The sequence below is a fragment of the Oenanthe melanoleuca genome, chromosome 14 (assembly GCF_029582105.1).
Source record: "Oenanthe melanoleuca isolate GR-GAL-2019-014 chromosome 14, OMel1.0, whole genome shotgun sequence".
NCBI classification, from domain to species: Eukaryota; Metazoa; Chordata; class Aves; order Passeriformes; family Muscicapidae; genus Oenanthe; species Oenanthe melanoleuca.
The window spans coordinates 1,203,129-1,220,200 of NC_079348.1; the positions used below are offsets into that span (position 1 = coordinate 1,203,129).

General features: G+C 44.1%; 1 protein-coding gene across 4 annotated transcripts in view; it reads left to right on the top strand.

The window, feature by feature from the left end:
* Positions 1-10,406, top strand: part of XYLT1 (xylosyltransferase 1) — a 159,800-nt gene extending 149,394 nt beyond the window's left edge. For all 4 annotated transcript variants that reach the window (XM_056503406.1, XM_056503405.1, XM_056503404.1 and 1 more), the window contains one exon: positions 2,643-10,406. In XM_056503406.1, coding sequence (XP_056359381.1) covers positions 2,643-2,965 — 323 coding nt within the window. In that variant the 3' untranslated portion in view covers positions 2,966-10,406. The remainder of the gene's footprint in view (positions 1-2,642) is intronic.
* The last annotated feature ends 6,666 nt before the right edge of the window (positions 10,407-17,072 follow it).

A 17,072-nucleotide genomic window follows, 5' to 3' on the forward strand; every position in this document is an offset into this window, starting at 1 on the left:
TGCTGACACCTGGGCTGGGGTGCTGTCCTGCTGTAGGGCAGGTCAGGGCTCTCTGTGTGTTTTGGCTGGAGCAGCACCTTTCACTGTGAGCAGTGGTAACCCTTAACACTCTGCTGCTGTGCCCAGCACAATCCTGCAGTTTTGCAGTTTTCATCCTTTCCAGTCCTGGTGAAGGATAAAATTCACACCAAGTCCTGAGGCCTGGGACACGTACAAGGCTGAGCCAGAGAGAACAGCAAGTTCCATTTCATCCTGTTTCTTGTCTGAATAAAGATCTCTCTTGTTCCATGCACCAAACACATGCACAACAGGCTTTGATTCAACAAGCTCTCTGAATTGCCTGTTTCAATCAGATGATCCTGCTAGTAATGCCAACTCTTATTTATTTGGGAATTTTTACTCAGAATGTTCCTATTTAATTAATATGTTGACAAACACTCTTCCATATTTAATTGCTTCCAAAGGAGGAAATTTAATCATGTGTACTTGTTCTACTTCTTAAACTGCAGTGCTCTGGCAGAGCACATTCCTGACACATGTGCACAGATTGAACTCATTTTGACTACAGGTTATAGTGGGTATCTACCATTTAAAATAAAAAGAGGGTTTTAGATAAATGCATGAACAGTTAAATGATGTACAATGGTGATGGGCATGTGCTGAACCATTTTAATTGGGGATTTGAAGTAATGGACTCGCACAGTATTTGGCATTAAAGACTCTGCAAATGTAACAGCAAAGCTCCAATTAAACATCCCTTTTTCCCTCTAAATAAATACAAGGATTTATTTCCAGCACCTGAGACACTGTCCTGTGCATGGAAGAAAGGCCTCAGTGTCAGGCTGCAGTGCAGGCAGCAGGGACATGTGGAAGGAATTGTAGCCATGAATATGTAATTCCTGTCCTCTGAGCTCACGGAGCACCGTGGCTTTCCTTGCCTGGAGTAGCCTGAATGGGCCCATTTTCTCTTCTAGACAGTGTGTCTGTTGGCAGAGCTAAAGATATCCTCTGTGCTGCCAGAGTGAGGGTGCTGGGGAAGGCAGCTGGGAGCGGAAAGAAAGGGTTGGAAATTTGCTCCCAACAGGCATTTGGTGAATATTTTTGGAGGGTCCCATCCTGATTTTATAAGCAGCAACTTGGTGCATTCAGACTCTCAGAAGTCAGCTGGCCTTTGACAGGGGCAGCCTGACCCACAGTGTCCAGTTTAGGTCTCTGAAAGGATTGTCACAGCCTCATACTGATTTTTACTGCAATATTGTAAATTTGGGGTGTTGTACTGTATTTTGCTGAGATAGAAAGGTAAGGAGAGCAGCCACAATGCAAAGTGAATGACTGTGAGCACAGGAGCTTGAAAATGTAACTGTCGTGGGAGAACACTTTCCCAGTGAGACTGGAGCACTTCAGGAATCATGTTTGGGCTACACGTGTTTCATTGTGGTCTGGTGTGACCAAGACCATGGTGTTGTCCTTTCAGTGCCACAAATGCCACCACCTGGGTTTTGTAGGCAGATAGAGCTAACAAATGTTGTGACTTTTGCACAGCAGGGCAAGGTTCATCTGTTTAGGGGAAAAAAGGCCCACAGCAAAACCAGCTGATGTCTTGGCTCTTTCTCCTAGACAAATCAATGATAGCACTTGGATGTCTGACAGGGGTTGGCAGACTTCTCTCACCAGGTGTCCTTGAAGTGTTTCCTCATTTCGAGGTGCAGCCAGTCCTGGGTGTCCTGCAGCTCAGGGGATGCTGGTTGTGTGTGTTGGTAATAAGAGTGGCTCTATTTTCAGGGTCAGAGCTTTGCCTACTAAGGCAGCAGTTGCAGGATGAGAATCACAGTGAGCAGAATCCATGGTGCTGAGCACAACTCCTGGGATGCAGCGTGTGGGAAATGGGCTACAGCTCACCCCTTGTCCTGGTGTGAAGGACAGGTGTCTGCCAATAAAGGCAGGAGCTTCTCTTTGAAATGGAGAATGTAAACCCCCTCCCTCAAAATTATTGTGATTTTGAAATTAAGGGGCTCTCAGGCAAAGAGATGGGAATTAGGAATAACAGTTCTTTACTAGGAAAATTAAAATAGAAATGCAGTATTACACAGAACAATCCCAACCCTGCCAGAGTCAGAATCCAAGCTGACACCCGTCAGTCAGTCAGGGTGTTGGCACAGTCCCATTCAATGGTGGCTGCATCCTCCTGCAGGGGCAGATGTGGTTCAGCTGGAGCAGTGCTCCTGGAGAAGGTGCAGTTTCCTCTGAAGCTCCAGGGATGATGTGCAAAGGTCTGGTTTTCCTCTGGAATCCAGTGGAAAGAAGGTTCCTTGGTGTCCAAATCTCAGTTTTTATCTGGGTAGGAAAGGCTTGGCTCCTGCCCTGGCTGGAGCATCTCCCAGTGGGATGATGGAATTTTATCAGTCATGCCCTGGGACTCAGTGGCCATGAACAGGAGATATCTCCTGGAGGGAGGATGGGCTGTGGGAAGATAAAGATGATTGCCCAGCTGGTTTAAAGATGGCCCATGAGCAGATAATGTGTGCCAGGAGATCAGGGGCACTGCCCCAGCTGGGTTAACAGATGGGACAGAATTCACATTTCCGGCCACAACCCCAGACACCCCTAAACCTCGCTCTTTTTGTGTCCTGTCCCGTTTGCAGAGGACGCCATCAAGCTGCACAGCGGGCCCCCCAAGAACGCCTACATGGAGCAGAGCTTCCAGGGCCTGAACCCGGTGCTGAACATGCCGGTGAGCGCGGCCCGCGCCGAGCAGGCCCGGCGCAGCGCGGCGCTGGTGGGGCCGCGCCTGGACGCCTGGGTGGACTCGCTGGTGGGCGCCGTGTGGTCGGCCGTGGACGTGTGCAGCGTGGGGCCCTCGGGCTGCCCTGCCCTGCAGGGCTGTGCCCAGACCCCCTGGAGCTCCCTCAGCCCCGACCCCAAGGCCGAGCTGGGCCCCGTCAAACCCGACGGCCGCCTCAGGTAGCGCCGGGTGAGGGGAATCCAACCTCGCTCCTCCGTGAGTCTCGCACCAGGTTTCAGGAACCTAAGGGAAAGTTACTTTTTTTTTTTTTTTTTGTTACTTATTGCAATAGAATTTGTTTTTAAAAAAAGCAAACAAAAAAAAAAAAAAAAAAAAAAGAGTTCTGAAGTTCTGACAAGGCCTTTGGCGCTGCGCTCTCCATCAGCTTGTGCCGTTCCAGCTGCGCCGCTCCCACGTCGTGAGGGCTCAGAAACATTGGCACCAAGCCATGGAGAGGGCAGTGAAGGAGCAGCTGCTGAAGGGTTTTGTTCAAATAAATTTGTCTGTACCTCTGCTGTTTCATAGGCTTTCGTTATTTTGCTCCAAGGAATAAATCCCAGCGAAATTCCCTCCTGCTGGCGCTCCCTGGGGAGTTGGTTCCTGCAGGCTGCAGCCTGTGTGACCTCAGAGAATGTGAAATAATTATGGTACAGCCTCACTCCACTTTTTAATGTCACAAAGTAATCCTGGACACAGCTGATAGACCTCTGTTATCCTAGTTAGAGACAACGAGCAGAAGCAGAAACTTTCAGAGGTTTTTTCAGACTAATTCCATGATAAACTCTAAATGAAATCAGTGTTTTGCTATAGCAGTCTTTTATGTCTCATGCAGTCGGGTTCAGGGTCAGCATACTAAAAGTATTTATTAAAGAACAAAGAAGTTTTTTGAATTTCAGCCCTTTCAAATCTGCAGGTATTTTTGGAAGCCACCAGTAGCTGATTATTTTCACAGGCTGCCAGTGGAGCAGGTGTGTATGTGTAGGCTGGGGTGGGTTGTGATGTGTCTGCTCACACCCTTTGCTCATGAGCTGAGCTGAGTTTTTTCTCAGGCAGTGGAGCTGTAAACCAGTAAAACAGTAAAACTGGGACCTAAATCTGCAACAGGTTTCTTCCCTAATTTGAGTAGTGGCTAGTAAGTCTTAACACTAATTCCGTCCCTTGGTCTCCGATCTCCATCTTGTCCTAAAGAAGGATCCTCCCAGGCTTTGCCAGGGCATCTGGAAGGCTCTGCAGGATGTGGATCACTGCCCAAAGCCAGGGGAAGGAGAACAATGCCATGTTTCTCTGTGCTTTTACTTTATTCTGTCAACAATCTACCCTTGCCTGTCTTCAGAATTCCTAGCAGGCTGCATCCTGTTTTAAATGGGCATGTTTTGCATCATTTCAACCTGCATTTTCTCCAGTAGGGAAAAATTAATTTACATTCCAAGAACTTTTTAAAATACAGGTTTTATATACAAATTCATCTCCAAATAATGCATTTTACATTAGCAAAAACATGCACTTTGTTGTTGTTGCTGTGTTAATCTCTAGTTAGCAACAGAACCAAATAAGACCATGAAAAGCCACTGGGTTAATTGGGAAAGAAGTCCTGTTGCTGTAGTAAAGGAAGGTGTCTGTTCACCCTCCTGTGTGCATGGATAACTTTCTGCTGAGGGTTAAGTGTCCACATCAGGAGGGAAACAGAGCCTTAGATCATTCTGTAATCACATCTCCCAGGAAGGTTGAATTCCCTTTTAAACAACACTTGCAGTAGGACTGTAACACACAGATCCCCATGGCTTGGAGTAACTCTGTCATATTGGTTTAAAGCTACTTCAGTTTGCTTTGGACTTGAAATTGTGGTGTCAGCTGTGCTGGCATTAAGGCAGAGCATCAAAATGTTTATCAGGCACAAAAAGTGGATGCATAGAAGGAACAATTTAGGTATTTATTATTTATGTTTTAGTCAATGACTAATTAGTAGGTGCTGCTTTTGCAGCTTGAAGATTATGTTATTTTACTAACTGAACCTGCCTTTATTAAGAAAAGGCCTTCTTCCCCTCACACCTCCCTTTCTTTTTTTGTCTTGATTTTGTCAGTCACGAGTGGTAGCTTTAGGGAAGTTTGTAGCAATGAGAGCTGATTGGAATATTCCAATCAAGATCATGTTCCAGCTTTTCAACCAGCTCTAGAGGCAAGCATGTGTGAAACCAGGGCTGCCAACAGGTTTATGTAATAGAATCACAGTGTTATTACTTATTCAGTAGGGGTTTATAAGTTTGTAACAGTGCTTGTTTTTAATGTAACATTCCTTTGTGAAGTTCATATTTTCTGGGGACCTGCAATCCTCACTGTGAAATCCAGGGCTTTAGTCACACTGATATAATGGTGACTGCCCAGTCCAAGCCCTGCAGGTTAGATGAAGGAGGTCATATTTAGGGCACAATGTAAAATTCATTAACAAGCCCAGGCAGTGCTTGTTCTCAGTAAGGCTCCTGAGGAAGTCACAAAATCTTCAGGCTGTCTTGCACATAAGCACATGTGTAGGGGTGCACCCACGCACTCTCATGCAGATAACTTAGTTTTTCAATTTGATACTTGTTTTTATTCTTAAGCAGCAATGTTTTTAAGTGCTTTTTTGGTAAGTTTTCATTAACTAGACCAAGCAGAAGGTGACAACAATCACATTTTCTGCAGTTAGGAAAAAAGCTGCCACTTTTATAATTTAAAATATAAGGTGCAAATTATTTTGTTTTAGTACAAAAAGGGGAAAGAAAACAGATGGTTGCTGATATATCCATTTGCATTATATGCTAGGTTTAAAATATCTCAAAGAAAATTTATATGATGATTTTCTGAAAGGCAAGAAGCATTTAAACAACAGGTTTTGTAGCAAGCTTTCAATCCCAGTGCTGCTGTAAAATACAGGATGCAGAGCTGAAGGGGTTCATCCTGCAGTCTTTTCTTAGGCAAAACTTCCAAAGTGCTAGTGCTAAATGAGGATTTCAGAGTCAAGTCCAGCATAAATAAAGGGTATGACAGCATGCTAGGGGTAAATGCTGTCTGCTTGAAGTCACCAAAGGCTAAGCTGCCATGTTTGGAACATATCTGGGGGTAATGTCAAGTTTTGGACCTTTAGCCATCTCTACCATAGCTGTTATCATGCAGACACAGATCCAAAGATATATATGAGACTGTGTCTGAGTTACAAAGTCCAGTAGTTGTGAATAAAAACATACAAAGCCAGACTGCATCAGGGATCAGAGCTGGCTCCAAGGTGATGCTGTTAAGCCCAACTTAGTCCTGCTTAGTGGATTCTTTGGTTTGAAATGGCAGCACTGGGAGCCAATTGTCAATGGTCAGAAGAGAATAACTTCACAGATCTTACATTTGGTGAAAAGGAGAATTCAGAGCAGGGACCCACAGTTGGTACAAAACACAAGAGTTATGAATCTTCATCTGAATGTGCAGGTTCTTTTCCAGTCACACTGGCCAGTCCTTGCTGAACAGGATCCCAGCAAAAGCCTGGTTTGATCAAAACCTTCCTTTCAATGGCAGGGGTTTATATTTCTGTATGCACATTTATCCTCTGTGTGTAATGCTTTGCTTCTCTAAATCCCCTGCCCATTCTGCATGACAGCCATGTAACACTGTGTGATCAATCTGTATTACACAGAAAGGGAATGTGGCAAAATGCAGAACATCTACATACATGATTTCATAAATTATGTCCAAAGTCAGTCTCAGCATTATGCAAACCTGTTTATATGGTAATGTTAAACCCCAAGGCTAAATGAAATAGCTCAAATGACAGTTTATTTTCAGATTTGTCCAATTCTTTCTTTGATGACATTTGGACATTGAGTAGTAATATTTGCATTTTCATTTTCTGATATTCAGGGGTTTTTTTATAGAATTGAAATTATGTCTTCATTTTTTGTGCTCTTGGCAAGCAGAGAATTTTAAGAATTCCTTCATGATTGCAAGTGTTATACAAGAAAGTCCCTCTGTATCTCTGTTGTTAAGCTCCATTATTGCCAAGCCTAGAGATACAGGAATGTGCATTCGTGTGTTACAAATTGACTTTCCTGGGTACTGGCTCCAGTGCACAATGCCTGTACAGTTGTTTAATGGTGTATTAACAGTGATCCTGCAGCACCTTCAGAAGTACCAACTAATGTGCATTCACTTTCCCTCCATCTCCTGCAGCACTAATTGCCATCCTAATGAAGCCTCCATCACTCTTAGCCACAATTGCAGTGAGCACAGCAGTGAAGTCAATGAATCAGAGCAGGGATAGTGTAAACCTGACCAAAGGGAGAGAGAAAGGGTAAAGATGCTGAAACTTCTCAAAAGTTTGACACACTTGTGTTGCAATTAACCTTGAACAAACTGGGCTCCTTCTGCACAGCAAGGCTGAGATCTCTGCTTTGATTTCCCAGATAAACAAGATCCAGATGTTTCTTGTAACCCAGCAGTGAGGACCAGCTTTCTGTTGATTTCTCTGGTTCTCTCTCATCACAGCCATCAGAGAATTGCCAGCTTGCCTCTGGCCAGCACGCCCTCCTTGTTGTCTTCCCAGCTCCCAAAGCTTCAGGATTGGCCACATGAAACCTTGGCCAACTCCAGCACTTTCCATAGAGCAGGAGTTTTATACTTGAGTGAACTAAATCCCCTAGGCTTCTTCAGAAACCCAGCTGCAGCGAGGAAAGTTTGCTTTTCAGAGCAGCCTTCAGTCAGTTCAGTGCTTGCACACTTAAAGCCAGCAGTTACCTTGTCCTGATTTTCAGGCATGGGAATCTGATATTTGTAAAAGGAGACTTGGTTATTTGGTATTTCAGTAACAGAGTAAGACAGACCTGGTGGGACAGGGTTGGTGACCTTTCTCACTGGCCTTTGCTTCAGTCCAGTTGTGAAAAGATAATGATCCATATATGTCTTTATTTGTACCATTCCAGACCTCCAGTGTAGTCTTGAGGATTAGTGGGACTTAAGCCCCTATTAAATGACAACTGAAAACATCATGTAAAAAAGCCCTTCCAAACCAAACCCTTGTGCTTCTGCCAAGGCAGCTCCAGGGATGATGCCCACAGAGAGAGTAGGGAGTGATGCAGTGTTAGGACAGAGCACTGCCCTTCCAGAGGCCCAGGAGGAATTCCTGAGAGCAGGAATACCTGCTGCTGAGCCCTGAGGGCAGCTGCTGCTGCAGCCAGGCATAGAGGAGCCAAAGAAATGTGAATTAGGGTTAAGGACAGCAAGGAAGAATTTGTAGGACAGCAGATTTTCCTGCAGAACCTTCAAAGGCAAGAAAACACTGATTTGTAATTCCCTTCGAAGGTGTATTGTAGAAGAGATTGACCTTCAAACCTTCACCACCATCATCACAGTGAGGGAAGGAATAACCAGGCTGAGAGCATTTCAAATGGAGGCAAGAAGGCCTTGCAGGCTCTGTTAGCCCAGGCAGCATTAGGGTGTCTCAGTTAGGTGTGGCACTGGGAGCTGTTCCCCTCATGGTGTGGCACTGCAGGTACCATGTTGATTCCCTTCCTTCTTACTAACAGTAGTGTGTTTTTCACTCTGCTCTTTGCTTCTGCCTTGGTTACCTTCTTTTGCTCATGGGTGCTACCACAGCTGCTACCTCACTGTGTCTGCAAACACGTTTACCTGAGAACAACAAAAAAGGGTACCAGAAGTCTCCTTGAACTGAATGTACAATCTATGCAAATTCTCTTTCTACTTTGTTAAAACCTAGAAGTATTACTTGTAACCTTGCCAAATAACAGCAAGATACTGTACAGGTGCCTCTGATCCCAGAGTGACAATTCTAGGCGCGGTTCCTGGCGCTGCATTTGTATATTGTAATGACTGAGCTTGTCTTTGCTTCTGTTGTAATTACCACCCTTGACTGAGACAACAGCACTCCTGCTAGGGCAGCACCTTCAGTTTGCTGGGAATATTCCAGAGGCGGATATCTATGGCATTTAATTTTATTTTCCTGCTTAGATCCAAAAAAAGGCACAGAGCTGCTGGCCAAAACTGGAGCGTTGTTTCAGCTTTTCCATGGATGAATCCCATCAGCCTTGGATTGCTCAGTGTCTGTTCCCATTGTGGCATCCAGTGTGTTGCCCCTTCAAGAAAGCCTTACTTCCATCCTTTCTAAATGTGGCCTTAAACTGTGTTAGGAACTTTGGTGTTGTCCGTGTCTTGCTCACTTTCTCTGTTGTGGAATGAATAAAAGGCACCTTGAGATTTCTGTTACAGCTCAGTTGTGTTGCTGTCAGCTTACACTTCACAAATACAACAGAAATTGCTTACAAATGCAGTCTTTAAGGGAAAAAAATGACCTTCCCTTCAGGCAAAAGGAAGTCTCAGACATTCATATAAACCTTAGGAAATTATGAGCTCTGTCTCTTGCAAGTCACTGTAGATAAGGAACTTGTTTTAATTGCATAGAAAGTAAAAACTTAGTAATTTTTGATTTATCTTCAGATTACAACAGGACAGACTGGTCTCGGATGTGCTAGACAAATTGTAGAGTAATTTCACTAATTTTAACATGGCATAGTAGCATTCCTCTCAGATTTGTACTGATAGCTGGGAGAAGAAATGTCCTCTTAATGGTATGGTCCTAAAATCTGAAGAGCATCACCACATAGAGCCAGATTTTGGGTGTTGGTTGGGAATCTCACAGTACATTTACAACATGGTTGTTTTGTCTGAGTCATAAATGCATTTCTGCAAATCTGGCTTTTGGAGCTTCTTTCAAAGGCTGTCAGAGTCAGCAGAAATGACCTGCTGAGGCTTGTGTGTGTTGGGTTTCTTCACTGCTTTCCTCTGTCATGTTTCAGGACTAGCACCAATATTCCCGGCAGGCTGCAGTGCCCTTAAGAGTTCCCAATCCTGTCCTGTGTTGATATTCAGATTTGAATACAACCCAAAGGCAACTGAAAAGGGTTTACATATGAAACAAGATTTCTGAAATGAAAATAATTAATTCAATGTAATGAAATTATTTTTCTGACTTTGGCCTTTGGTTCTGTTTTGGTTTAATTGGATTTTCTATTGCCTAACATAGTCATAATAAGTTATTGCTATTCTGTCATTTTCAAAGACTGGTGGTAATATAGTTTTAAGAAATAACTATTTTGTTATAGATCATAATATGCATAAAATTGTACAGAAATATTTTGTAATCTATTGAATAAGAAAAAAGAAAACCGTGTATATACAGGAAAGTTTAAAAAAAAATTGGAAATTCAAATGGAACACACTGAAAGATGTAGATATTTTGCTATTTATTTAAAGGAGTATTTTATGAGATATTGAAATGTCTTAAATTGACCGGTAATCAAAGTCAGAATGCTTTTCTTGTAGTAGAATGTGATTTTCAGCAATTATTGCACTACCCGTTTTTGCACCCTTTTGTCTTTCATTTAGCAGAAACAATGTGCCTTAGCTGTATTCTTTGTCAATGGGAGTTTGGTTGTTTGTCTGACAAAGCAAATTTTTTTGCAGAAAAAGAAATGGATGTATGAAATACTGTATTATACCAAAAACACTGCAGTGTATATAATGCTTTCTGTCATACGGTGTTTTCAGATGCAGAGTTTTAAAATAAAAAAAAAAAAAAGGCTGTCTTTAAGAGCATGTGCACTTTGTATTATTTTCAATAATGTGTGTCTTATTTGAAAGAATTTTGCTGCTTGGTGATTTTTAGGAGGAGAAGTGGGCCTGAGCACTTCCAACCTGTGATCCCAGTGCTGTTGCCTGGTCTGTGATTCCTCAGACATTGCCATTCTGGGGAAAGCATTCTCAAAATTTACATTTTGGGAATCTGTCACTGGTCAGAGCTCACTCACAGCAGTGCTGCAGCCTCACCTGGGGGCTGGATTAGAAGGTGGGTGAACTTTGCAGGGCTCCCAGCACTGCCAAATTCTTGTTTTCAAACCCAGATCTCTGCTTTTGGGCCAGAGCCTTTTCCAGTAAGGAATGGCAGGCAAAGGGTCAGAAGGGATCAGCAAGGAGCTCAGTGAAGTCTGTGTTCAGAAGACCATTAACCATGAGAAGTGCTGGAACAGTTCCTTCCCTGCATCCCCAGAGGGTGCAAGGACTCTGCCGTGGGCTTGCAGATGCCCAGCTGGGTGCAGAAATACAAATGAATGCAAGGGCTGCCTGGTTCAAGAGCAGCCAAACACGTGTCCTTTGCCTTAAGTGCAAGGATGAGCTCAGCCAGACACATTTCTTCCGTGGTTCCCTGCTGGGTTATGGACCCACACCAGCCATTGCCTAATGTGAGCACTCACATCCATTTCCACACCCTGCTCTCCACACAGAGCAGTTTTCCCAGAGCTGCTTCCAGAGATGCGAAGGGGGGAAAGTTAAATTCTCCTAAAAGTGGATGATTGGTATCTTTAGCACCATCCTCATGATGTATTGCAGGTTTGTCTCCCTGCACAGCTTTTTGATGTGGGATGCTTGAAAACTCCTTGATGACCTTCCAGAAGTCTTTGACAGCACCAGGAGCTGCATGACTTTTCATGCACCCCCAAGCTGTTCTCTTGGCAGCCAAAACTGCATTTGATCTTGTGTTTTCTTTTCACCTGCTGTTCAGGAATTCCACTCTTTTGGCACTTAGATGCAATGAGGTCTGTTTAAACAGAGGAGGGAACACAGAACTAATATTTTAATCTTGGCACAAAGAAAAGATTTTCTGTGGAAGGGGAAAAGGAAAAAAAAACTCCTGCTTTCAAATTTGAAGCCTGGTTATACTTATAGCTGATATAAAAAGTGTGCTGCTTTTGTGCTGGTTTATTCCTAATCCAGCTGATAACAATCATGTCATATTAAAACAAAAAATCCTCAACCTTTGTTTTAATTATCTCCAAATGCATCATTGGCCACTACTTAAAAGAAAAGGAGGGGTGAAAACCAGGCTACCAGGTGCTCAAGTGTTTTGTTTGCTTTGTAGACTTCAGTGAGAATCTGCTCTGTGAGGCACAGGAATCCCAGTTCACCGTGGGGAGGGTGGTGTGAGAGTGTCACACTGCAGGAAGGGCTGTGCCTCTGCTGCTAACACCATCACCACATCCCTGCATCTGCCATGCCTCAGGTGTCTAATTTTAGTTATTATTTATAGTCTAGAACGTGGTTACTTCACACAATGACACAAGACTTAGGGCAGAGCAGTTTGCCAATAACTGCACAGTAACCCAAGTGCAACAGGAATGAGATATTTAATTGCCTTAACAATGGGGATTATGAAATTTGGCATTTCCTCATCTGTTGATAAAGAACCTGTAACCTATTTTGTAAAAATCAGAAGCTGTTAAGTAATCTGAGGCTTCTCAACAAACAGCTGAAAATCTTCACTGTCTATGAATGACTAAAACACAGGAGCTATGAGAAGCTGTACTAAAGTTAAAACCAGACACTGATGGTGTTTTTCATTCTTCCAGGAAAGATGATCATGGCTGTTCTTGTGCCACATCAGCTTTTTGGGGTGGGTTGCTGCCTGCCCTGACTGAATCCCACCCTGATGGGGAAGGGCTGGACCTGGAGCTGGGGCACTCAGAGGGACAAGGCTCAGACCCTGCAGGTCCTGGAGTAAATTGCCAAGCACCACTTTGTTCTGGCCAGCTCTCAAGCAAAGCAGAGTCATGCCAGGATCCTAAATTCATGGGCAAGGAGCTTCAGGTTAATTTATTAATAGTATTAACATGATCCAAAAGAATCCTGCATTTTGCAGATTCAAGTCTCGAACTGCAGACTTTTCTGGAAGAGACCAGATTGGGCTCCCCAGCTAAAGCATGAAGTGAATGTCCACATCCACTGTGCACCCTGCCCCATCCTGGATCCAGGGCACTGGTGGATCTGGGAGCAAAACTTTCTGCTCCAGCAGTGTGACAGCAGGTGCTGTGGCCCCTGCTGGGCTCTGTCAGGCTGCTGGAGTGGAAATGCAAAGATATTCAAAAAGTGGCAGGATTATGACACAGTTTGGGTGCCCAGATTTGAAGGTTTAAACCAGACATTTGTGCCTAATCAGCCAAAGGGACTTATAAGATGTAAAGCACTTCTTCCTCCTCACCCTGAAACATCCACCATGATGCTGTGTGCTGGTTCCAGGCTGCCAGTGGTCTCCTCTCTGAATTGATGCCTCCACCAGAGCAGCAGTGCAGCCCTGCAGAGCTCAGCCCCTGGCCCAGCTGGGCTGACAATCCCTGACCTGTCCAGGCAGCAGAGCCTCCACATGGAAACTTCCTAAAACACTTTCTGTCCATGGTGCAGAGTGTCAGGAGTGACAGCTCACATTAATTATGGACCATCCTTAAAATATATTTGATTTCAGTAAGACAGAGGCCAAACGTAATGCTTCAATATGAATATAATACTTTGATATGAATATACATATAAAAATACATATGTATATCTGTGGGTACAGACACATAGCAGTACCCCACACCACATGAGCTGTTTTAGACTATTTGTATTTCCACTGCCCATAAATTATCCCTGATCTGGTAGCATGGCTGCAATGGAGCAACCTTTTCCCAAGGTGTTTAGTAGTGCACAATGTTCAGCCTTTAAGTAGGAGCAGTATTTCAGTTATATAAATTTCAATTGTATAAATGAGTTAAAATAATGTGCTCTTCTTAGTCTGCTTCTGTAATTGTTTTTTTTTCCTAACTAGGACTTGCATAATAATAAAAGAGATTTGACTAGAAACATAAAGTACATTTTAATGTGATCTCATTTATGAAAGTCTATCACTGGATACACATGGCAAGGAAATGAAAATATTCTTATAACAGATTAATAGCTAAGATCAAATATTTCACTTTCTAATAGAGTCTGCCTATATGTGCTTTAAATTCTTTGCTAAATTTAAATTTAAAAGGACTTTTCTGGTGCCTTGAAAGCAAGCCACTGCCTGCCACATCATCCCCATTTTCCATTACTGCTCACTGATGGTTTGCATTCATTAGCAGAGGACAGCTCCAGCCCTGGCCTTCAGAGGAAGAAATTACTTCTTGCCTCAAGTAGAAAAGAAAAAGTGCTGTGAGCTACTTGCCAGCAGCCTGGAGCAGGAGCAGCCAAGGGCTGGGGAGGGGCAGCCCAGGGACCCATCACAGGTGGGGATGCCCTGCAGGGACCTTACACCCCAGGCAATGGGTGCAGTGTCTGAACACATTTAAAAACATGCTTTTCTTTCCAGAATTCCCTGTTTAGGAGCATTCTTGTCAGATTTAGTCCTTCTCTCCATAGATCCAGTAAGTCCCTGCTGGACCAACACCTCCCATTCCCCAGGTGTCCCTGAGGAGCCAGCACTCAGCTACCTGCTGACTCCAGACTGCAACAGCCCCTTTCTTTCACGTGGATAGGTAAGTGCTGATTTAATTTGTCCATTCCTTTGATTAATTAACATCAGTTAAATTGGTATCAATATAATAATGCATTAAGAATTAGCACAAGTTGTATAATTCTTATTTAGAGTGCATCAGCCCAAGTGTGACCAAGCACCACAGTACTGTAATGTTCTGAATCCACTGAGTAAAATCACACTGAGTGTCATTGTACCAGCTCACTCTAAATCCAGCCTCCAAAAGCAAAAAATTCTCTATTTTTTGTTTTTTTCCCCACACTTGACTGGCCTTGAAGATTTCATAAAACAAACCGAGAGATATCAACAGGGGACTAACACAGCAGCAACACTCCAGTTTATTTTTAGCCCAACTCTCTGCCTGGTGCATCTCAGCTCATGCCCAATGTGCATCACACAGAACTAAAGGAATTTGAAAGTGGCACTGCCAGAAATGAACCCAGAGTCCCCTCAAGCCCCCCTTTCTCACCTTAATTAAGGCAGATGTAGAGACTGTCTGTGCTGAGAAAGGGGCATCAGGACACGCTCTCTTCACCCCACAGAGGATTTTAGGGTGGTGAGAACCCTTAAACCGCCTGTGTTTGCAGTGCTGCCTGCCTCATCCTGCTCTCTGGGCACGGAGAATGGGAAGGGATGGTCGGCTGAACAAACTTAACAAGGTATTTACCCTAAAACCAGGGGCAGCAGCAGAGCTGAGCCAAGCCCTGCTCCTGCTGTCAGGACACTTGGCTTCTCTGCATCCCTGCGCTGATTAATTTAAAAAAAAAAAAAAAAAAAAAAAAAAAGAAAAAAACAACAGGGCAAGATGACAAATGGTGAGGCAGCGATCTGAGTCTGCATCCTCACTTTAATGTTGTGTGTGAGTGTCCCTGCGCCTGGGAAATGGGTTTTACAAAGTGGGTGTGAACGGTCCTTGGTCTGGGCTCAGAGCAGGGCTGGCACTGCCCACGGAACCTGCAGAGCTCCTTTGCTGGCTCCAGAGCCCCAGCACTGCCACGTGTGTCTGAAACTGCAAATTGGTCACGGCAAATAAATTACTGCAGAACAAGAGCTGGCTGAGAGCTGCAGCTCACATTACAGCCACGTTTGTAAGTATTGAGAATTTCCTTTTCTCTGGACAAAATGTGTCATTAACCCCAAATAGTGCTGCTCACACACAGGCAGGCTGGGTTTCCTTATTTGCCTAATGTTTTGGCTGGATTTCTGACCACTTTTAACTTCCTTTTCTCCCTCTAATTCTTTAATTATATTAGATGGATTGAGCTCAACGAACAACAAAATCATTAATTATTTAAAATACATTGAAATTACTCAAATTGCTGTGAAAAGAAAAGCTGAGTCTGGCCCCTTTCCACGTCCATATTTCATTACACTATAGCTTGTGTCTTTTGACAAGTTCATCCCTGTTTTGTAGCGTGGCTCTGCTGGTATCTCCCATGGAAAACCACCAATTCCTGCCAAAGACCCCAGAAACCTGGCAGGGTGAGAGCCACAGGCATCCCACACCACGGGGCATGTGCCCCTCTGTGTCTGGATGGGGATGAACACGAGAGCTGGAGCAGCCTGATGCTGTCCCAGCCAGGGGAAGGGGGGCAAGATTCATCCCCTGTGAGGGAAGAGGGTTTCATTTCCAAACTGGCTTAATATTCATTTCCAAGTGATTCATTCCCTGCTTTGCAAGTGGTTCTCCTCCCACAGCCAGCAGCAGGACTAATTCAGATGAGTTACACTGGGGGATGTTTAAAGGAATTTTTTCTGACATGCTGGAAGAACCACAGTGCTGTGAAAGTTCCTGTCCATGCACAGAGCTGATGGAGGGCCCTGGACCAACTCCTGAAGGTCTTCTAGAGTGTTTATAAAATAAGGAGGGATGGGGGAAATACACACAGTTCCTTAAAGGTTAACAAAATCACCTCAAGAGCATGGTCTGTAAGTCTGAGGTATTTTTGGGTTTGCTTTGATTTTCTCTAGTTCTTAATATTTTTTCTCTGGGAGCTCAGTGGGAAAAGATGATACAGAGTGAATGAGCTCAACTTTTGGTGAATGAGAGTTCAGACCCCTCTCCTGCAGGTGCTGTTAAGCTGAATGAAATGAATGAAATTAAATTATCTCTGTGACATTTCTGATCATGTTAGGACATGTAAGGTCACTTACCTTAACCCCACAGAATATTTCAGCAACATGCAATTTGCAGAATCCCCTTTTCTTCTGGATTTCAGCAAAGCTGGGGCTAGAGTCACCTGGAGACCTGAGTTTAATATATTTAATATATTTAATATAAGCAGAACACCAGTCAATATTCTGGTGAGAAAACTCCCTCCTGAGACAGGTGTCATCAGGAGCTGGGGGGATTTGCTTACTGCCTGACTTTTAAACTACTGTGAAGAAGCACAGCTGAGTGACAGCTCTGTCATCTCACACCTAACTGGGAAATCAGCTGCAGCACCAGAATGTCAGAAGGGAAAGAAGCCTTTGCTGCCTGGGGACCCCAAGCTGTGCTCCCAAAGCCAGATCCCAGCCTGGTCACTCCATCCTGCGCTGGATTTTGCTTCATATTAAGGTAAATCTCATGTAAAGCTCTTCTGTGCTGTAACTTTCCTATCCTGTCTTTTTGGAGGTGTTTTGTCACCCATCCATCTCTGCATGCCAAGGGTGGTGAAACATGTCCCCCCACGAGCAGAGCACCTGTCCATGCACCAAAATCTCCAGGGAAGGCTCTTTGCTCCTGCCTCGGGTCTGATGCATCACCAGTGCCTGCAGCTGCACTCTCTGCATGCTGTTACTCAGACTGAATTATCTGAAGGTCCCTGAGGGAGTGATCAATAGCAGCAAAGTGATAAATGTCAGCACGTGCCCATTGCTGCCTCAGGGCTTTGCTGTGCAGGGGGGACAGAGCTGCAGAGTGCTGGGGACACACACACACACAGAAGA